Source organism: Danio rerio, chromosome 6 (genome assembly GCF_052040795.2).
Source record: "Danio rerio strain M-AB ecotype USA chromosome 6, GRCz13ab, whole genome shotgun sequence".
Classification (NCBI taxonomy): Eukaryota; Metazoa; Chordata; class Actinopteri; order Cypriniformes; family Danionidae; genus Danio; species Danio rerio.
Genome location: NC_141026.1, coordinates 35,144,396 through 35,165,650, shown reverse-complemented (window position 1 = coordinate 35,165,650; position 21,255 = coordinate 35,144,396). Strand labels below are relative to the sequence as shown.

The following is a 21,255-nucleotide window of genomic DNA, read 5'->3' as shown; positions in this document are numbered from 1 at the left end:
CCTCCCTCGGAGCTAGAGCTTACATAGCTGCGGGCCAGGCTGCTTCCGCCTTGCATGCGATAGCCACCTACCAGCGCTACCAAGCGCAGGCGCTGGCCGAGCTGCACGAGGGTGGGTCCAACCCAGGCTTACGAGCTTCGCACCGCCGCCGACTTAGCTCTTCGGACTACTGAGTCCGCTGCGTGTGCGTTGGGGAGGACGATGTCCACATTAGTGGTCCAGGAGCGCCACCCCTGGCTGATATGCGCAAAGTCGACAAAGTCCGCTTTCTTGACTTTCCCATATCCCCAGCCAGGTTCGGCGACACTGTCTGTGAATTCACCCAGGAATTCAAGGCGGTGAGAGAGCAGTTGGTGGGTGATGTCTTATCGGCGGTCCGTAGCCCGCTCCGCCCGCCGTGCCATTCATACCTGCTCCTCGCCGAAGGCGCCCGCCTACGAGAGCTGCTCCGCCCCCGCACACGCCTCCGGCGAAGCGAGCGCGTCGGGCACCTCGGAAGCAGGCAGCCCCCCTGCCCAGAACGCCGCTAAGTCCGGCAACGGACCGCGAAGCGCCCCTGGGACAGGCCATCTGGAGAAGAGGGAACTTGCTCTTTCCCCGCTGGAGGGCGGGGCCCCATTTCCAACGGCACTTTTTACTGCCATGAAAACATTATGAAAGGGCACTTTTCACTTCCCCAGATGTGACAGCCCGAAATCTGCCAGTCTGGGACGCTATGCTTTCTAGCTTGCAGATTCGGTGCGTTTCGCCAGTGGCTCACGAGCGCTGGGAGGACGGTCTCCTTTCTCCCACCCCTCGAGCCTCCCCTCCGGAGCTCGGGTTGGAGTGAGAGCAAATATCTCACCTCCAGCTTTTCCGTGGGACCCGCGAGCTTCCCGGATCAGCACACCCACTCCGCGCTGCCCCACTGCTGGTACGTCAGCGATTGTAGCGATGAGTCCATTAGCGAGAGCTCTGCCTGCCTGGTTAGCGCGGGCCAGCTCTTCGCGGTGGCTCATACGCACAATCAGACTCGGCTATGCGATTCAGTCCACGAAACGGCCCCCCAAGTCACGGGTGTGTATTCACCAGGGTCAGCCCCCTGTCCGCCCCTGTCTTGCGAGAGGAGATTGCTGTCCTCCTGGCGAAGGATGCAATCGAGCCGCTCCCTCCAGCCGAGATGGAGAGCGGGTTTTACAGCCCACGCTTCATCGTGCCCAAAAAGAGCGGTGGGTCACGGCCAATCCTAGATCTGCGCGTTTTGAACCGCTGTCTGCACAAGCTGCCGTTCAGAATGCTCACGCAGAAGCGCATCCTCCGGTGCGTTCGTCCTCTGGGTTGGTCTGCAGCATTAGACCTGATGGACGCGTATTTCCATGTCTCCACTCTTCCTCGCCACCGACAGTTTCTGCGATTTGCGTTTGAAGGTCGAGCTTGGCAATACAAAGCCCTCCCCTTCGGGCTCTCTCTGTCTCCGCGGGTCCTCACCAAGCCCGCGGAGGGTGCCTCAGCGCCCCTTCGGCTCGCGGGCATCTGCATACTCAATTTCTTTACGACTGGCTGATTTTGCCCTCTCTCGGAGCAGTTGATTATGCACAGAGACAAAGTGCTCTGGCACTTCCACCTGTGGGGGTTTCAGGTCAACCGAGAAAAGAGCAAACTCGCCCCCGTGCAGAGGATCTCTTCTCTCGGGCTGGAGCTGGACTCGGTCACCATGGCAGCGCGCCTCTCCGGAGAGCGCGCTCAGCTGATGCTGTACTGTCTGAGAGAGCTCGACAGTAAAATAGTGGTCCCACTGAAACTATTTCAGAGGCTCCTGGGGCATATGGCATCCGCAGCCGCTTCATGCCGCTCGGATTATTCTATATGAGACCACTTCAGCACTGGCTTCACGATCGAGTCCCCAGACGCGCATGGCACGCGCGCGCACACCGAGTCTCTGTTACTGCGCTGTGTCGCCGCGCCCTCAGCCCTTGGAGCGACCCCTCGTTCCTACAGGCCTGGGTGTCTCTAGAACAGGCGTCCAGTCTTGTTGTCGTTTCAGCAGACACTTCCAACACGGGCTGGGGGGCTGTGCGTTGCGGGCATGCGGCTGCGGACCTGTGGAAAGGTACCCAGTTGCATTGGCATATCGCCTGGAGCTGTTGGCAGTGTTCCTCGCTCTCCACCGTTTTTTTCCGGTGCTGGAGCGGCAACACGTGCTGGTCAGGACGGACAGTACGGCGGCGGTGGCGTATATCAGCCGTATAGGGGGTATGCGCTCTCGCCGCATGTCTCAGCTCGCCCGCCGTCTGCTCCTCTGGAGTCATCCACGGCTGAAATCGCTGCACGCCATTCATATTCAGGCAAGCTCAACCGTGCAGCCGATGCGCTCTCACGGCAGCCTTGCGTCCTGGAGAATGGAGACTCCACCCCGAGTCTGTTCAGCTGATATGGGCGCGATTCGGGGAAGCCCAGATCGATCTGTTGCTTCCCCCGAGATCGCTCATTGCCAGTTGTTCTTTCCCTGACCGAGTGCTCTCGGCACGGATGCACTGGCTTACAGCTGGCCTCTGGGCACGCGCAAATACGCGTTTCCCCCAGTGAGCCTGCTCGCGCAGTTACTGTGCAAGGTCAGGGAGGACGAGAAACAGGTTGCTGGTTGCGCCCCTCTGGCTCAACCGGACCTGGATGTCAGAGCTCTCCCTCGCGATAGCCCTCCCCTGGCAGTCCCTTCGAGAGAGCACCTACTCTCTCAGGGACAGGGCACCACCTGGCACCCTCGCCGATCTTTGAAGAGATTTTTAGACGCGAGGAAGACTTAGGTAACCTCCGATTGCGGTGGCTAATACCGTCACTCGGGCTAGAGCCCCCTCCCCGAGCGCGCCTATGCCCTGACGTGGAGTCTATTCACTGAATGGTGTGTCTCTCGCTGAGAAGACCCCCGTAATTTGCCAGATCAGCGTTGTGCTTTCTTTACGCCGAGAGAAGTTGGAGAGCAGGCTGTCGCCCTCCACACTCAAGGTTACGTGGCTGCCATCTCCGCTCTCATAACGCGGTGGCTGGCAGCACCGTGGGAACGCATAACCTCATCATCCGGTTCCTCAGGGGCGTTAAGCGAATTAATCCACCCCGCCCCCTCTCATGCCCTCTTAGGATCTCGCCCTCGCTACACAAGCCGCGTCAGATCCCTTCGATCCTCGACTCAGTATCTTTCTGTCCCTGAAGACAGCTCTGCTGGTCGCGTTGATCTCGATTAGAGGGTCGGGGACCCGGAGGCATTTTTCGGTCAGTGACTCGTGCCTGTAATTGGGCTGGCTTCTCTCACGTCCTGAGACCCCGCCCGCGATATGTGCCCAAGGTTCCTACCACTCCGTTTTAATACGAGGTAGTGAGCCTGCAAGCGCTGCCCTCGGAGGAGGCAGACCCAGCCCTTCTTTATTGTCCAGTTCGCGTTTTGCATATTATCCGGACCGCACTCAGAGTTTAGATCATCTGAGCAGCTCTTCGTCTGTTATAGCGGTCGGCAGCAGGGAAGTGCCGTACCGAAATAAGTTCCCACTAGATTGTGGATGCCTTTCTTTCACTATCAGAGCCGAGATGAGCCGCGTCCCCCGAGAGCGCGTGCGCACTCCACTCGGAGCTTCGCTTCCTCTCGAGCGCGCGCACGCGGCGCCCCTCTAACAGACATCTGTAGAGCTGCGGGCTGGGTGACACCCAACACATTTGCAAGGTTTTACAATCTGCGAGTGGAGCCGGTTTCCTCAAGGGTATTAGGTAACCCTTGGTGATTGAGGAAACAATTCGGTAGGGTGTTGAAACACGCTTGCTGCGCCATTTTCCCTAACACGGAGATACGTGCGCCTTTTTATCTGTCAGTAAAGTTCCCCGTCAGGTGAGCCCTGCAGATTCCTCCGTGGCCCCCAGCACTGACTCAGCGGAGGAGTCACTTGCTGGCCCACTACGTTGTAGGTCTGCCCGCTGGTCAGCCCGCGTTTTGGGTAAAGGTGCCTGCTATGCGTGGTCCCCACTAGGCGATCCCATATGCTTATTCAGCCACGGTTAAGTCCCCCCCCCCTGGGCGGACCCGTGTCTTCCCTCCCCGCTAACCACTCTTTTGCTATGCGTACTCCCCCTTTTTAGGGCTAGTCCATATGTAAATTCTGCCATCTATCCCCCCTTGGGTAACGGATGGCCTCCGCAGCGTCCTCCCTATCGGGATTGCACGCTTCCCAACGTACTGTCGTTTTTCCTAGAATTATCTAGATGCTCACGACTTCCCAAAAAATATATATAAATCCGTAAAACTTCTGTTGAAGTAGGATAAATTAGGGCCAGGGACACGTTGGAGGACCACGCCCCCCATGATGTGGGTGCGTCACGCTTGCTTGACTATCTCCTCATCGGGGGTGTTGGTAAGGTGCAGTCATTATGGCGCTTTCAATGGGCTCCCAATGCGTGGATTTTACAATCAAATCCACTTATAGTGCTGAAGTTCCCCCCGAAGGGGAACGTTCGAGGTTACTAAAGTAACCCTTCGTTCCCCGAGGAGGGGAACGGAAGCACTATACTCCGTCGGCATAATGACTGTCCCTTAGCTGTTGAAAGTCTCTTCAGCTTAAAAAGGATAGCGTCTGCTGGCGCCAGGTGAGCTTATATACTCAGTTGATTGCTTATGCCGCTCACCTGCGCAGGCTTGCGCTGCCAATTCATTCTTAATTGGCCCGTTCAATACTCTTTCAGACGAGTAGCTTCTGAACCGAACCTCCCAATGCGTGGATTTTACAATCAAATCCACTTATAGTGCTTCCGTTCCCCTCCTCGGGGAACGAAGGGTTACTTTAGTAACCTCGAACGTTCTTTTGTGTTCTGTGGAAGACAGACAACATGGTTTCTGCCAACATGAGGGTGAGTAAATGATAAACCCTAAAAGTTTATTCTTGGCTAATGATAAACCAAAAGAAAGTTTATCCGCATGCAAGTAAAACAATTACACTGAAATTAGTTTACTGCGGCACCAGAATAACCTTTTTAGCACGTCAAATATATTAAGTAATAATATGTATTTTGAATGATTGTTTTTGTTTTTTGACATTTAGATTCTTTAAGATATAAAATAGCAGAAAATAAATATGTTTGCTAAATAGGGGCAGTGTTGTTTAAGATCATTGATATGCTATAATAGATTTTTTTTTAACTTTGTTTGAATGGGTACGCTAAAATTGACCGCAGTGTATGTGTGTGAACGAGTGTGTATGGATGTTTCTCAGAGATGGGTTGCAGCTGGAAGGGCATCCACTGCGTTAAACATATGCTGGATAAGTTGGCGGTTCATTCCGCTGTGGCGACCTCAAATTAACAAAGGGACTAGGCCAAAAGGAAACTGAATGAATGAATTATTGAATGAACTTTGTTTGAAGTTAAAAGTCTTCACCTTGGTTGTGTTGACATTTTTATTCTTAATTTAATGTCTTAAATATCTTGAGAATGTTGAAAATGTTTCCATTAAGATATAAAAATGATTTTTTTTAGTTTACTGTAAATGTTAGCTTTAAGAAACAATAACAAAGGAAAAAAAAATATTGATTAATCTCTTTTTATGTGGCAAAATCAGTACCGTTTCTCAGAAGCTGTAAATCAATATTTCTCCAGTGTTCGTTCTGTATTCTGAATGCATGGGTCTTAATGTATCCATATGTACCCGAAACAAAAATAGTTTATATATAGGTCTGTGGCTGAAATTAATCAATAACAGAACCAAATGAAAATTACAGCCTGCGACTAAAAACTGAATTGAATCAGAAGATCTGAAAGAACACCCAGCCCTAATAATAAGCCATCTAAGGGCAAAAGATGTAGGTTTCTTGCATTGAAATCACAGTAAATTGGCACAACTGTTTAGTGCAGTCCTGAAAGTGAAAAGAATTTAAAAACGACACACCATTGCAAACTTTCCTAAGCATTTTCCTTTACATCGCATCTGTCAAATAGGTCTTGACTCTGCATTTCCCTGTGTGACCTAGTTTTCCTGTTCTGTTTCCTTCTTTTATTATAGTACTTCATGAGTTTCACCTGTCCGTGATTTTGGTTCTTATCTATCAGTCTGTCTATTTAAGCCCTGGTGTTTCCTCAGTGTTTTGTCTGGTGTTTGTTCTTCGTACGTGGATTACTCAAGTTTTAAAAATATATAAAAAAAATTGATACAATTTGCACTTTGAAATAAAAGTATAAGACTGGGGTGGTTTCTCTTAAGGGGCTCAAAGAGAACATTTATTAATATGGACTTTTTTCGTGGATCGATAGATCAGTCCTTCAAGACACACACAGCGATTTCAGATCAGTTCATTTAGACATTTTAATCTGATTAACTTGTTTGAAGAACCAAATTAGCCAGAGATCAGTTATCAAGATCAAAAGAGTTAGCATCTGTCAAATCATTTTAGATCATTTCAGCGAGGTATGAAGAAATCCTCGAAATCATGATAAATGCAACGATTGGCTGATGGCACAGCTGCGTAATGGCATCATCTGATTAATATTCAATTATCCATGTGGGCAAAATTCTATAAAATTTGCAGTAAATGATTTGTTAAATATGATATGCAATGACTTTACACCTTTATTTTGGGCTGCAGGCTTCACAATTTCATGTGTCGAGAATTTTTAGCAAGTTGTTTAGTTTTACATTTAGAGCGAATTTTCTTTATTATAGTAGTCTAGGCCTATTTTAGTTTCTTAATCGGCATAAAGAATTTACATTAATTTTGCATCAAAAAAGCATTGTGATATCGGAAAAGGTGTCTGCAAATTTTGTGAAGCATCAAATCACCGGCATATTAGCTGTCAAAAAATTTAAATAACTGCATAAATTATTATTCCTTATAAAACCAACCAACCAAACAAACAAACAAACAAAAAAACTGTCAAATAACGTGCATGTCTATTATCTAACAGAAACTGTACTAAAGCTGGATAAATACCTTAAAGTAGTAGGCATTTGTATCTAAAAAGCCCATATTAATAAATGTTCACTTTGATCCCTTTGGGGCGTATTACCCCGTTTTTGTACTTTTATTTCGAAGTGCAGAATGTTTTATTTATTTATATACATATTTTTTATTATTTAAATAAAAATAAATATGATCAATTATTTAATATATATATATATATATATATATATATATATATATATATATATATATGCTATAAACTTTTTTTCAATCTGTAGGTTACAACTGAAATAAAATAAAAAATTAATTATCAGCATTCGGTACATACTTTCAGCATTACCTTTGCTTGAAAAGACTCGACCTAATCCTGTTTATATAAAAATGAGCCTGCTCCTGAACAGGTTTGAGCTACCAGACCAGTTGCTATGGTAACAACTCTCTTATCAGTTTTGAAGAGCGAAGCAATCCTGGATCATGTCAAATCGCCAACAACTAAATCCAGCTAAATGAGTCATCCACATACGAAGAACAGACCCCTTGTATTGATTGTCTTTGTGTTCTATCACAGTCAGCTGTGGCTGACATGTACTTTTTTTTTTGTAATTAAAAGTGTGACTATATTTCCTTCTGTTTATTCTTGTAATTTCTGAAATTCATGGCAGAATCCTCATCATCTTTTTTTTTAAGAAATGTCATTCAGTGTAGTATTTAATTATATAGAGGCACAGTTTAAAAAATAATCATTTCATTACATATTGAAAGACTATTTAACAGTCACATTGGAGCCCTAATATCAACTGCATATTTAAATCTTTATACTTTTGCCAGTAATCTTTAAACCAATAGTTTTTATTAATTTGTCAGCAAGAGGAATTTTATACAATTAACAATATAATAAAATGGGCATGAATACTTACTATCTTCTGTTTATATAAATGTAATATGTACATGTCAGAATAAATGAGTGTCATTTTACATAAGTGTCTTATACCGAATGATGATGGAACATTATTACATAGTATTCCATTTCATTTTCAATACAGTTATTTGAAACGTTAATGTAGGCTCTTGGATTTAAAATGCTTTCTGTGGAAAAATCGCGTTAGTGAATTTAATTTGATAAAGACAAAAAAGGACGTCATTAAAATATTATCACCTATAAAAGACACCAGAATTGGGTGGAGAAAGCGAGCAAGAAAAAAAGCTGAACATTTTACATTTTGAATGCATAATATAACATTTCCTTCAAAGCCTTTGTTCAAGCCAAGTTCAAGGCTCATCTTGGACTAACAAAAAGATGTGTAAAGGAAAAATAACTAATGAAAGAACTCTATATGCCACTCCAGCAGATTTCATTTCAGTCTAACAACTTGCAAAACTGCAGTGCTGAGGAGGGAGACAAACAAACAAAAATGTATCCCACCAGCACTGGTGACACACGTGGGCAATAAAGTGCTTGTTTTCAATTAAACAAACTAGGACTTCTGACTGCACCCGTGTGGCACAAAAGGTCCCCAAAAGGTCAAATCTCCAATCTCACCAAAGCCAATTACAGCACATCTGCTGATAAATGGTGTTCAGGGCCGCTTCCATATGTCTACAAACAAATTTGCACTAATAAAATGCCCCAGAAAATGCAGCATCACTGTAGTAAACCTCCCTTTATGGCTGTATATCTAAATATCTCAGACATTTAAAAGGATCGTTCAGCCAAAAATGAACATTTGCTCATCTTCAAATGGTTACAAATCTTTATGAGATTCTTTATTCTGTTAAACAGTATAAAATTATAGATTTTTAAGAAAGCTGAAAGCCTGTAATTGTTGACTTTGATACAAATATCTATGGTTCCAAGTTTTCTTTAGCAAATATCCTCTTTTGTGTTTAACAAAAGAAACTCAACAGGTTTGGAACAAGTGAAGGTTGATTAAATGATGATAGAATTCTCATGCTTTAGGTGAACTATCCATTTAAGCAAACAGACACCTGTTGTCTTCGATGGCTCTAACCTCTGCACTAAAATGCAAGGGTTACCTAAAATCTGATAATAGGATAAATAAAACAGAAAAACAACTCTCCGATAAGGATCCAGTTATCAGTCAGATAGCATCCAGTCAGTGCCTCTGAGGAAGAGGCTCATGAACACATGGAATCATTATTATAGGAAATGAACCTCCACTCAGGAAACGAAAGCCATATTATTAGAGGGAGGACCAAACAACAACTACAATTAATTACGACATTGATTTGTGCCCTTCTTTGCAGCCTGTGCTCCTCAAGACACTAGAAGGATGATCAACCCGTGCATCAACTGTTTGGTAAATCTGGTAATAGTTCATTTCTAAAAGGAAACACAATGTTTTGTTTCAGCATTAAAATTGTAATATGCAAATCTGCAATAGCCACATCGCAGGCTCTGCAATGTTGAATTGGGATAGTAATAACTAAAAATCACATTTTAGAACATGATTTGTAAAGTCATCACAAAGTTTAACCAAAACAGAGTGAAATTTTTTTATTTGGATGTGTTTTTAAACCAAGAAATTCTAATGTTTATAAACTTTACAAAGACTTTTTGTAATAATTAACAATTAAAATTGTATTAATTACTTATACAATGAAGACTATACATTCACCGGCCATTTAATTAGGTACACCTTACTTGTACCAGGATGGACCCCCTTTTGACTTCAGAACTGCCTTAATCCTTCGTGGCGATTCAGCAAGGTACTGGAAATAATCCTCAGAGATTTTGATTCAAATTGACATGATAGCATCATGCTGTTGCTGCTGATTTGTTGGCTGCACATCCATGATGAGAACCTCCCGCTCAACCACATCCCAAAAGTGCTCTATTAGATTGAGATCTGGTGTCTGTGTAGGCCATTTGAGTACAGTGAACTCATTGTCATGTTCAAGAAACCAGTCTGAGATGATTCACGCTTTATGATATGGCGCGTTATTCTGCTGGAAGTAGCCATCAGAAGATGGGTAAACTGTGGTCATAAAGGAAATGGACATGTTTAGCAACAATACTCAGGTAGGCTGTGGCGTTGACACAATTTTCACTTGGTACTAATGAGCCCAAACTGTGCTATGAAAATATTCCCACACCATTACACCACCACCACCAGCCTGAACCATTGATGCAAAGCAGGATGGATCCATGCTTTCATGTTGTTGACACCAAATTCTGCCTCTACCATCTGAATGTCGTAGCAGAAACCCAGACTCATCAGACCAGGCAACGTTTTTACAATCTTCGATTGTTCATTTTTGGTGAGCCTGTGTGAATTGTAGCCTCAGTTTCCTGTTCTTAGCTGATAGGAGTGGCACCCAGTGTGGTCTTCTGCTGCAGCCCATCCGCCTTAAGGTTTGATGTGTTGTGCGTTCAGAGATGCTCTTCTGCATACCTCAGTTGTAGCGAGTGGTTATTTGAGATACTGTTGACTTTCTATCAGCTGAAACCAGTCTGACCATTCTCCTCTGACCTCTGGCATCAACAAGGCATTTGCGTCCACAGAACTACCTCTCACTGAATATTTTTTAATTTTTCGTATCATTCTCTGTAAACCCTAGATATGGTTGTGCTTGAAAATCCCAGTAGATCAATAGTTTCTAAAATACTCAGACCAGCCCATCTGGTTCTTTCAACCATGCCATGCTCAAAGTCACTTAAATCACTTTTCTTCCCCATTCTGATGCTCGGTTTGAACTGCAGCAGATCGTCTTGATCATGTCTACATGCCTAAATGCATGAAATTGCTGCCATATGATTGGCTGATTAGAAATTTGCTTTAACGAGCAGTTGGACAAATGAACCTAATAAAGTGGCCAGTAAGTGTAGAGTGTTTTTTTAGGTGTCTAATATTGAATTTCTGTTCTTCAATGCTGTCAAAACACTTCAAAAGTACCTTTTGTTCCTAACAAGTCCTTAAAAGTACATATTAATAAACTAAAAAGTTCAAATGTGTACCTCATAGTACCTTAAAGGTACAAAAATGAATTTTAAAAGGTACAAAGGTGTACCCTAAAGGTAATGTGCAGCTGTAAACTACTAAAGTGTACCTTTTGAAAAGTTAACCCTCCAGGGATAGCTTTTGTACCTTTATTTCTGAGAGCATTTTGTATTCATCTATGCTTACAAAACGTTTATTATGTTTTATACACATTCACTCCCCTACAAAATAATCCCAATCAATGTAAAATGATAAATTGATATAACAGTATATAAAATTGTAGAAAAACTAAATATGGCAATGTCAGTTTTTTCCAATATTGTGGAGCCCTACTGCAATGTTCATGACTTGGGTGTTCATAACAGTGCAAAATGATTGGAGACTTAATTGCTTTCTCCTATTAGTTTTCATTTTTGCTTGGCAATATGGCCTACTACATGCTGAAATACTGATTGAAAGTTCTTTGATAATTTATTTAAAATAGAAATAGATTTACAATGTTTTAAAGTTTGTGCGCATAATCGTGCATGCACATTGACGTTTAGCCTTAAACTGTTTTTGCACGGATACACGTTAATATCCACTGCTGTATGGACATCTATTATGTTAATATACAAAATAAACCTGATTTAAGTCAACAAACCAGGATTGAAGCATTTTTTTATAATTATACTGACACTATGTGTCTCTGGAGATGAATTATGTAGTGATTTTACTGTCATTCATTGTTTCGTTTTCTTTTCACCTTAGTCCTTTTATTAATCAGAGGTCACCACAGCGGAATGAACCGCCAACTTATCCAGCATATGTTTTACGCCCCAGATGCCTATCCAGCTGCAACCCATCATTGAGAAACACCCATATACACTCATTGACACACATACTGCAACTACACACGACACACATGACTACACACTACGGACAGTTTAGCTCACCCAATTCACCTATACCACATGTTTTTGGACTTCTGGGGGAAACTGGAGCACCCGAAAGAAACCCACGAGAACACGGGGAGAACATGCAAACTCCACTCAGAAACGCCAACTGACCCAGCGATTTTTACAATTAAAAAAGAGACTTATTGTCTTTATATCACTTTAATATAACAGTTGACACACTATACCTAGACATAGTTCTGTCCTAACAGCTTACAAAAGTTGATTTTCGTCATAGGTGCCCGTTAACAAAAAATACATTTCAGTAATAATTAAATATCAACAGCAACTGTAATATATCTGGCTTTTCTCACTGTTGATTTTAATGCATTGACTATTATTAATTTATTATTGTTAAATTATTCGTTGTAAAGAGTCCAATTTGAGCATTATAATCCTTTTGGATTTTGATTTGGTTGGAACATTTGCTTACTCTGAACACGTACATACAATAAAACAATACACTCAGTATTTTTTGGTTATCATACCAGAAAAGTAATATGTATTGCAGCTCAGCTCAATTTCATTATAAAAGCTATTAATTGCAACAACAAAAATTATATACCATCATAAGCCTACAAGTGACAATAAGTCACTTAAATAGCATGCTTAATTTTCATGACAGCAACCTAATTTAGCCTCTTGAGTTGAAATGTGTCAGTGATCCTGTACTGGAAATGGTCATCAAAACATCATTAAAAGGAGGCCAGGATCTCAGGTCAGCACGGCTAATCAAATCAACTTCTGTGACAAAGCAGCGCATTAAATATAGCACTGAATCGATCCATAGGGAATGTAGTGGCAATCAAACGGCATGGATTATACTTCAACATCTGCATGTTTAGCTCAGTATTATGCCTTTTAAAAGAAATGCACCAGTTGTATATATCTATTCATTCTCCCTCAAAGACATCTCACCTAAATCTGTAGCCACCGGTATTTTATAGATGTATTTAACTGTGACTGAATATGCCACACGTTGTCTAATTCAGTGGTGTGGTGCATTGACTTTTAAAATAAACATGCAAATCTCTCTCAAAGTGAGACCTGAACCTGAATCTTGAGGCCAATGTTATTACACTTTGATGTCAGGGCCATTATGAAACACTTTTAACTTGTATGACACATCATTGAAACAGCATACACTATACTTTGTCTACATCAATGGTGCAGCATGGTGCCTTCTAAAATAAACATGCAAATACCTCTTAAGGAAATCTCGCCTGAAAGTGGAGGCAATTGTAAGTATTTGCCAATGAATACTTTAGAAAGTAGGCATGTTACTGTAGTCTGAAATGTTATTCCATAACCTAAACTGTTTTTTATAGTTATGCATGAATGATTTATGATCTATTATTAATTATGAATATTTGCACTCACAAAAGGTGACTAAACAGTGAAAAACATGACTTACTTTGAACCTACAAGAGAGGATGATTGAGTCAATGGACATGTTACGCGACTAGCCTAACAAGATCCAACTTCAGCAGCATAATAAAACACTTTTAACATTTGTGATTTCATTTCTGACATTTGGAATGATGTTTTGTCTGTTGTAGAGTACACGACAAAAACTGTCCCTGCTGTCCAGTCAGTGTATGATCAAATTGTAATGACTTTTGATTTCAAAAGAAGAGGTGTCCCCTTTTGGTAGCTGCATCAAAACAAATGTACAAAAGTGAAAGTGTCTATTATAATGTTTCAAATAACCTTTGTGAGAAGAATATGAAAATGTAAAATGTTTCATCAGTCAGCATTCAACATGACATGCATGTGATCCACACACAGTACATACATATGTACATATGTATGTATATATATATATATATATATATATATATATATATATATATATATATATATATATATATATATATATATATATATATATACAACAAAAATCTTTCTTTTAAATTCTTTCTTTTTTTAAAGCTTTACAATATTATATTTGAGCATATACATTAGATTGGTCAGTACTGAAGCCAAATCTGGAGCTTCTCTAACAAAATAAGTAACAATAATGGTCGAAATATTAGTACACCCAAATGTATATGTTATAGAAAAATAATAAATACAAATTTTAAAAAGAGGAGAAAAAAAGAAAAATGTAGTTGAAAATTTGTAGGTTGTAATTGTTTTATTTTTTTATTTTTACAATATTTTGCTTTAATTTAATTGTATTATATTTCAATTTCTAAATATGTTTGTTGACTAAAATATTATTTCATAAAAAATTTATCAGCTTAATAAATCTGTTTTGTTTAAATGCACCAAAATACATTTGCTCTATTCACTGAGAAATGGATAAAAATATACATTTTCAAAATGGGCTGTACTTAATGCTGAGCACTGTATCATCGTGCTACATTTTATTATACGTATATAGTTTAATATCATATGATACTATTACAATAATATATAATAGTATCATATGAATCATATGAATTCAATTCTCTTGCTGAGTGCTGACAAACAGGCAAAACCTAGCAAGAGTTTTCAAGAATATTGGCAAAGAATAGAAAATAATTAAAACACTTTTACTTCAATAATATTATTATTTGTGTAGAAGAATTAAACTGCATTAAATTACTTTTAGTGTGTGTCATTTGTGAATAAAAAACATACTTAAAGTCGTTAATATTGGTTTAGAAAATATATAAATTCGTTTAAAAATTAAAGCGGAAACTGATATACGGAAAATATTAAATAACTATATAACTTTGATTGTTTTGCTGCTTGAAACAACCCTTTTGTATTTAGCTCACACATATAACACACAATAACAACATATTGCAAGATTTCATATAAATATATAAAACAGTATCACGTAGACAACTTACTGCTTTCCAGGTGCTCTTGTGAATTCCCAAGCTTAATAAAACGGTGACCAGTCTCACAGTTGACCAAGTTCTGAAGAAAATCATAATTTAGTCTCCGGTATAATAGGACGGAATGAAGTTTGTTAGTGTCTAACCAAATAACGCGGGAGTCTGTTAGATCTCTGGATGTTTTCCAGAAGTCTCGACGTCTCCAACCATACTGCGCGCAGCCGTTCAGCGCAAATGCTCAGTGCTACATAATGTCTTATGAACCTCGTAAAATCTGTAACTGAATCAAGTGTCTCTTGCTCATAACAGACCGTAAACTACCCGTCGCTGCGAGTTCCGAGCCGCACTGGGAGGAAGAGTGGCGCGCGCGTGGAGAAATGAAGGCACAGCGCGCCTCCCCTTCACGCAGAAGCTCATTAAACTGCCAGTGACTTCACTTATTAAATAGATTTAGATTTCCAGTCATTGAGCTGCATCATCTTTTCAACCGTCTGACGAAAAAACAAACAAAGGGCTTTTACCTGAAAGCCAGTCATAAATGTATCGAGGGAAAAGGACATCACGTGCAGACCACCTTTCAGGTCAGTTTTAATTAGTACTACAGGTGTCAGGTGACCAAGAATTCATGAAATTAATCTTTAAAATTGAATCTCTTGCGTTTTGTTGGTGATAATGTTGGTTGTATTAATTCAAACAGCTTCAACGTGTGGGAAAAGGAATATTTCAAATGTGACCCTCACTTATTTTCAAATAATTTAAAGTATTTTATTGACAAATAAACACAATAAGAAGGTTGCTCCTTCGAGCCCCAGCTGGGTCAGTTGGCATTTCTGTGTGGAGTTTGCATGTTCTCCTCATGTTTGCGTGGGTTTCCTCTGGATGCTCCAGTTTCCCCCACAAGTCCAAAGACATGTACTATAGGTGAGTTGGGTAAGCTAAATTGTTGCAATGTATGTGTGTATGTACTGGTCCTCCAAGTTGGGGGTTGAGCGTTGGGTTAATGGTCCACCTCGTAAAAATTGCATATTACGAAACACCAACGTAGTGCGGCTAAATATCAACTTCAATATAAATGACTCTGGGAGTAAGTAAGTAAGTATAGGCTGCGAAATATCTCAAATTATTTAGTGTATTGGGCGGTTAGCAATGTCACCTCACAGCAAGAAGGTCGTTGGTTTGAGTCCTGGCTCGGTGAGTTGGCATTTCTGCGTGGAGTTTGCATGTTTGTGTGGGTTTCTTGTTTCTCCGGTATCCCCCACAGTCCAAACACAAGTAAATTGAATAAACTAAATTGGCTGTAGTGTATGTGTGTGAATAAGTGTGTATGGATGTTTTCCTATACTGGGTTGCAGCTGGAAGAACATCCGCTGTGTAAAACTTATGCTGGAAAAGTTTGCGGTTCATTCCACTGTGTCGATTCCTGGTGAATAAAGGCACTAAGCCGAAGGAAAATGAATGAATGAATTTAATGACAAATAATAGTTCATCAGGCAATCAGAATCAAGCATTCAACAGCCCTGTATTCCTTAATCTTTGGGATGAGTAAGCAATAACTGACAATGGCCCATTGTAAAATAATGTGACTGTACTATGGTTTCATACCTAAAGACATTGTTCAGATGTTATATTTCAAGACACTTCTCAAGTTTTCAGGTTCAGTTTCTTATTCACCTCACAAAAACGCTTCAGTTTTTTTTCAGTTTTGATTTAATTGAAATATTATGATATGGAAGTCTACTGGAAGTTCTGGAACTTCTCGTTTCAAACCAAAAAAAGATTTAGTAAACATCCAAAATAATGCAGTCTGCTGTATGTGTATAGCCTTTTTATAATGGTATTGGTTGGGAACTCTTGAGGAACTTATAAAATGTGTAAAGGAAGAAAACAGCACACGCAATTCTTTCATCACACACAAATGAAGATCTGCTGCAAGAAGGCACGTTTCTGACATTTATGTGGTACTTTAATGGGCAACATAATGATTGTGAGAAAGAAAAATAGATATACTAGAGGATTCTGTTCATTTTACGGTCACGTCTTGTGACATAATGTGCTTGTTTAGTTTAGATGTTTTGATCCATGTTACATTCTTATGCTGAGCACACAGCAGAAGATAATCCAGCTAATTTTAAGTCGATTTCTCTATGTTGTGGCAGTTTGACAGCAACAACTTTTATTCCCTTTCACACTTATGATATTTCTATTATAAACAAATAAAGGATATTATTTTCCTGCAGTTCTTTGTACAATAACAAATAAATAACACAAAACTATTTGATGACTGTAATTTGTGATCAAATACGTTTATCTCACCTGTCTGTCTCCATTTGGATAACTTTTTTGGCATGGTCAGTTTGCTTGGTAACACGCTTTTTAATGTGTTGTACTTGTGATGCAGAGCTCTTGGGCTTGAGTCCGGTAAAGCACGACCCCTCACAAGATGAAAAAGCAATGTAAAATCAAGGTAAAACTATGTGGTTATAATTCAATTTTTTTCTTCAACGCTATTGGTTGGGTTTAGGGAAGGGTTTAGGTCAGTGGTTCTATGGGTGATCCATACAACATGCCCCCTCTTTTCATGGGCATGTACAAGAAGGACGTCTGAAACATTAAAAATAGTACTCTAACATATTTCAGATTCGCAACAATGTAGACAGCGCCTTCTAGTGGATTTTTTTTCTGAAACATACAACAAAATCAACTCTCATTCTGAAAACAAGGCTCATTCTGAATACATATCTCTATATAAATTTCTGGAGAGCGTCAAATATGTCCCAGGAGGGTTTTTTGTTTTGTTTTTGTTTTCGTGAATCCACCAGAGGCCACTGTGTGTGCTTTTTGAGATCTTAATTATTTTCTTGCTAATGCCATTTGCGCCTACTCTTTTTATGTAAATCCAGCAGAGGCCACTGTAGAATAACTGACTGACTGACTAATCGACTGACCCACCCTTCTTCTTTCCAACCAATAGTGTTTTCAAAAGCACTGGTTAACCCGCCCACCCACTCACATATTTTTGTCATGATGCCAGATGGTCAGTATCAATTAATATAATTTTTGCTTTCTATTTTTGAGAAACTTTCTATATATGTATATATCTATAGATATTTATAATTAAATCAGCCTAAAACACTTAGTTATATACAGCAATATCATACTTTTGTTATTTCTATAAAGCTATTTTAGATTATTATGGGATCTCCTTTAAGCAGTGTACTTTCACAAGTAGCTGCTCTAAGAAATGCACAAACAAAACAAAAGTTTTTAATGATTCATGAACACTCATAGCTCTTAAGAAATCTTAACAGCAACATGTGGCACAACACACCATGAACGACAGATAACCAGCCAAAACAAAGCCAACAAGGAAAGTATACTAGAAGGATGATTGACAGTAAAAGAACACAGGGTTAATTAAATGAGTAGTCGTAGTAACAAATTAGTGGAGGGAAACAGAACAAAAGAAACTAGGTCGAATTGAATGAGACAGGATAAAAATAACAAAAGTTCATCATTGTGACATAGCATAAAGAAAATAGTAAGACATTTATTTGACTTGAATTTCTGACTTTATATTTTTAGCATGAATAGTTAACATTCCCCACTTTGCTAAGGTGACATGATGGCATAGTGAGTAGCACGATTGTCTCACAGCAAGAAGGTTGCTGGTTCGAGCCTCGGCTGGGTCTGTTGGCATTTCTGTGTGTGGTTTGCATGCTCTCATCGTGTTCGTGTTAAAGTCTTACCTAAAAATAAATAAATTTAGAAAGTTGGAGACTTCCTGCACTCAATTAAGTAAAGGCATGGCTTTAATTATGTGGAGGAGAAAGTTAGGCTTTTAGACTCCATTGTTAAAGTTTGAAACTAGATGGTTAAATTAATAATACAAACTGATTTATTTTCTTAATGCAACACTATAGATAGAGTTTTTAAAAAAGCATTAAGCGGATAACATGTTGGCTAATATTTAGTGCAGCACAACACTAGATGTTTGTAAAGCAGAGTACAAGCAGAGTACATTTGGCGGTCAGGAAGAAGAAATGTTTTGCTGTGAGACCTGTATGAATCCTAAAAAGAAATCTATTCTGTTCATGGATCTGTTATTACAGTGCAGACACCAGGCATCAGATGTACCGCAGAACCAAAGCTTATATAAAAAAAAACACTGCCTCTTTGTATATCTGCTGAATTTTAGAAAACTGCCCACTGACATTCCCCGGGTCAAAAGATCGAAAGCTTTTTGTGCATTCAAGCTTTTGCACTGCAGGGTCTGGATCAAGCTCAAATTCATGACTGAGCCAATGAGAGCACACTTCTGTTACAAAAGCTGTGGTGATGTGTAACGTGAGGTGAAACAAGAAAGATGAAAGAGTCCTTCACCTCATCTCAGTAATTGGTCAGTTAATTATATAATATCACATTGTCATAAATCATGCATGCCTCTCACAGATTTATTCCTAATGATGGTCCCTATTGTTTTTATATTTCATCAGCACCCAAATGATACTTCTTTTCAGTTAGTTCTATTCAGTGTCCTCAATTGAGCCTTCAATTGAATGATCTGAGCTATTGTCTGTTTAATTAGCCGCCGTGCTTATTTAGAAGTAAATTTACGGTCACAATTGAACATCTGTGTTGCTTGGGTTGTCCCTAAGGAAAATAACAATTTGCATATGCATTTGATGTTTCTTTTTCCCCAGTTAAAGAAAATGTTTTCTTAGCTGAACGGCAGACCCCTTATTGCTTTGCAGCTGCCTTGTCATGCTGAGGGAAAGAAATGGAAATAGAATTGGTTTTAAGGACAGATTGTCATAAACATTCATTTCCATGACAGCTGTCCTGAAAAGAAACCTGATTTAAACATACTGACCAATAAGACTGGGTGGTAAACAATTCTGTTCTGTGCCTTCTGATACATTTTACAATTCTGCAACTGATGGACAGATCCAATTTTAAGATTTTTTAATGAAAAAATGAAAGCATAATAATACTTGTCTGCTTTTCTCTTACTGCTCGCTAAATTGCAACAAGAGAAACACTCTTTCTCATTCATCAAATGATTCCACAAAAGCTCAAAACAGTATTCTGACTGATTTTTAAAAATGCAGAGCAGTAAAGAAACTTGCTTTTATTTTTTTTGGATCTTAGATTTGTTCTAATGTATTATACACTACTACAGACAAAGAAAAGAGACTTTTGGATCAACAGCCTTTTAATTTATACATTTTGACATTTACATTAAAAATTAAGAAAGCCTTTTTGTTCAGAAATAATTTTGACAATTCTTTAGAAAGTAGCAGAATGACGGCAATTGTCTTTTCCCTTTAAAATGTACTTATAATCTTTAACAACAAGAACGCACTTTTTAAGCCATTCCATTAATGTGTTTCTTCATTCTTTTTGGAACTAATTGTGCAATGTAGAAACAATTTAAGAGTAAAAGTTGTTCATTTAACTTTTTTCATGATGATTGGCTTTTTCCAACATTCTTTAGAGTTTCAAGATTGGGTTCAAAGAAAGTTCACCATTATATATATATATATATATATATATACTGTATATTATGGATGGGCATGGATAATTTTTTTTTTATTCTAGATTAAGATGTTCAACTGTTTATTCAGTTAAACATGATTTTTGAGCTGTAGGCCTACATAAGTTCAAAACAGTGATTTTTGATGACCTTAATCTGATTAAAGTCACAACTGAATTAAACAGAAATTGAATTAGGACGTAGAGTACTTATTGAAGTAAACAACGAAATTAAACTACCATCATGTAGGACTTTTCGCCATATTTTCCGACAAGGTCCACACACGCATCTGTCAGTAAAGGACCGCACACACACACAAACACACACACACACACACATTTGCATCTTTGCATTTGAAGTGCGTTATTGAATTTCATAACACTCTCACCAGTCCTTACTCCTTATTTGTGTCTAATACCCAAGTTTGTTATGGCGGCATGAATGAAATGTTCGTGAATTAAAGTGAAACTGCTGAACTACAGTTAAAGTCAGGCATCCTGCTGATTTGATTCAGAAGCGCACTTTTTTTGTCAGATGGCTCACCGGTCAGGTATACATCCATGCTAAAATATCAAGGAGAAAGTCACCATAGCTTGCAGAGAATAGTCCCAGCTCGGAAACCAACTTTAAGAATAGATTAACAGTGATATTTTTTATTGTGTGATAAGAATCTTACGTTAACGCAGCACATTAATGCCAATAATCAATCAATCAATCAATCAATCAGTAAAGTGAGAGGTATTTGTTGCTTGTGCCAATGTTTGGTTTTGTTCCAGAAACTGTATAAACAGATCCCAAATTTTATGGTTCTCCTTTAGTTTTCCCTTTATACTGTCGGTAGTTCTTTCCAGTACAATGCAATGTGTCAAACTTTTTGACCAGTAGTCAGTGTATGGACTTTCTATATTCTTCCAACAGAGTGCTATCAAATGTATACCTATAACAAGACACATCAATCATTTTAGTTTGATAACATGGTAATGACGAACTTACAGGAAATAAACCCAAAACAGATATTTCAGGGGTAAATAAAATTGATTTTGAAATGATTGAGAAAATAAGTTCACCATTCTTAAGTGAATTATTCCTTTA

The 21,255-nt window shown here is 39.6% G+C and overlaps 1 protein-coding gene across 2 annotated transcripts in view; it reads right to left on the bottom strand.

Annotated features, from left to right (window-relative positions):
* The window catches only part of ghrhrb (growth hormone releasing hormone receptor b), a 79,693-nt gene extending 64,715 nt beyond the window's left edge, over positions 1 to 14,978 (bottom strand). For both annotated transcript variants that reach the window (XM_087257580.1, XM_087257581.1), the window contains exon 1: positions 14,643 to 14,978. In XM_087257580.1, the coding sequence (XP_087113706.1) occupies positions 14,643 to 14,726 (84 nt within the window). In that variant the 5' untranslated portion in view covers positions 14,727 to 14,978. The remainder of the gene's footprint in view (positions 1 to 14,642) is intronic.
* Positions 14,979 to 21,255: the final 6,277 nt, after the last annotated feature.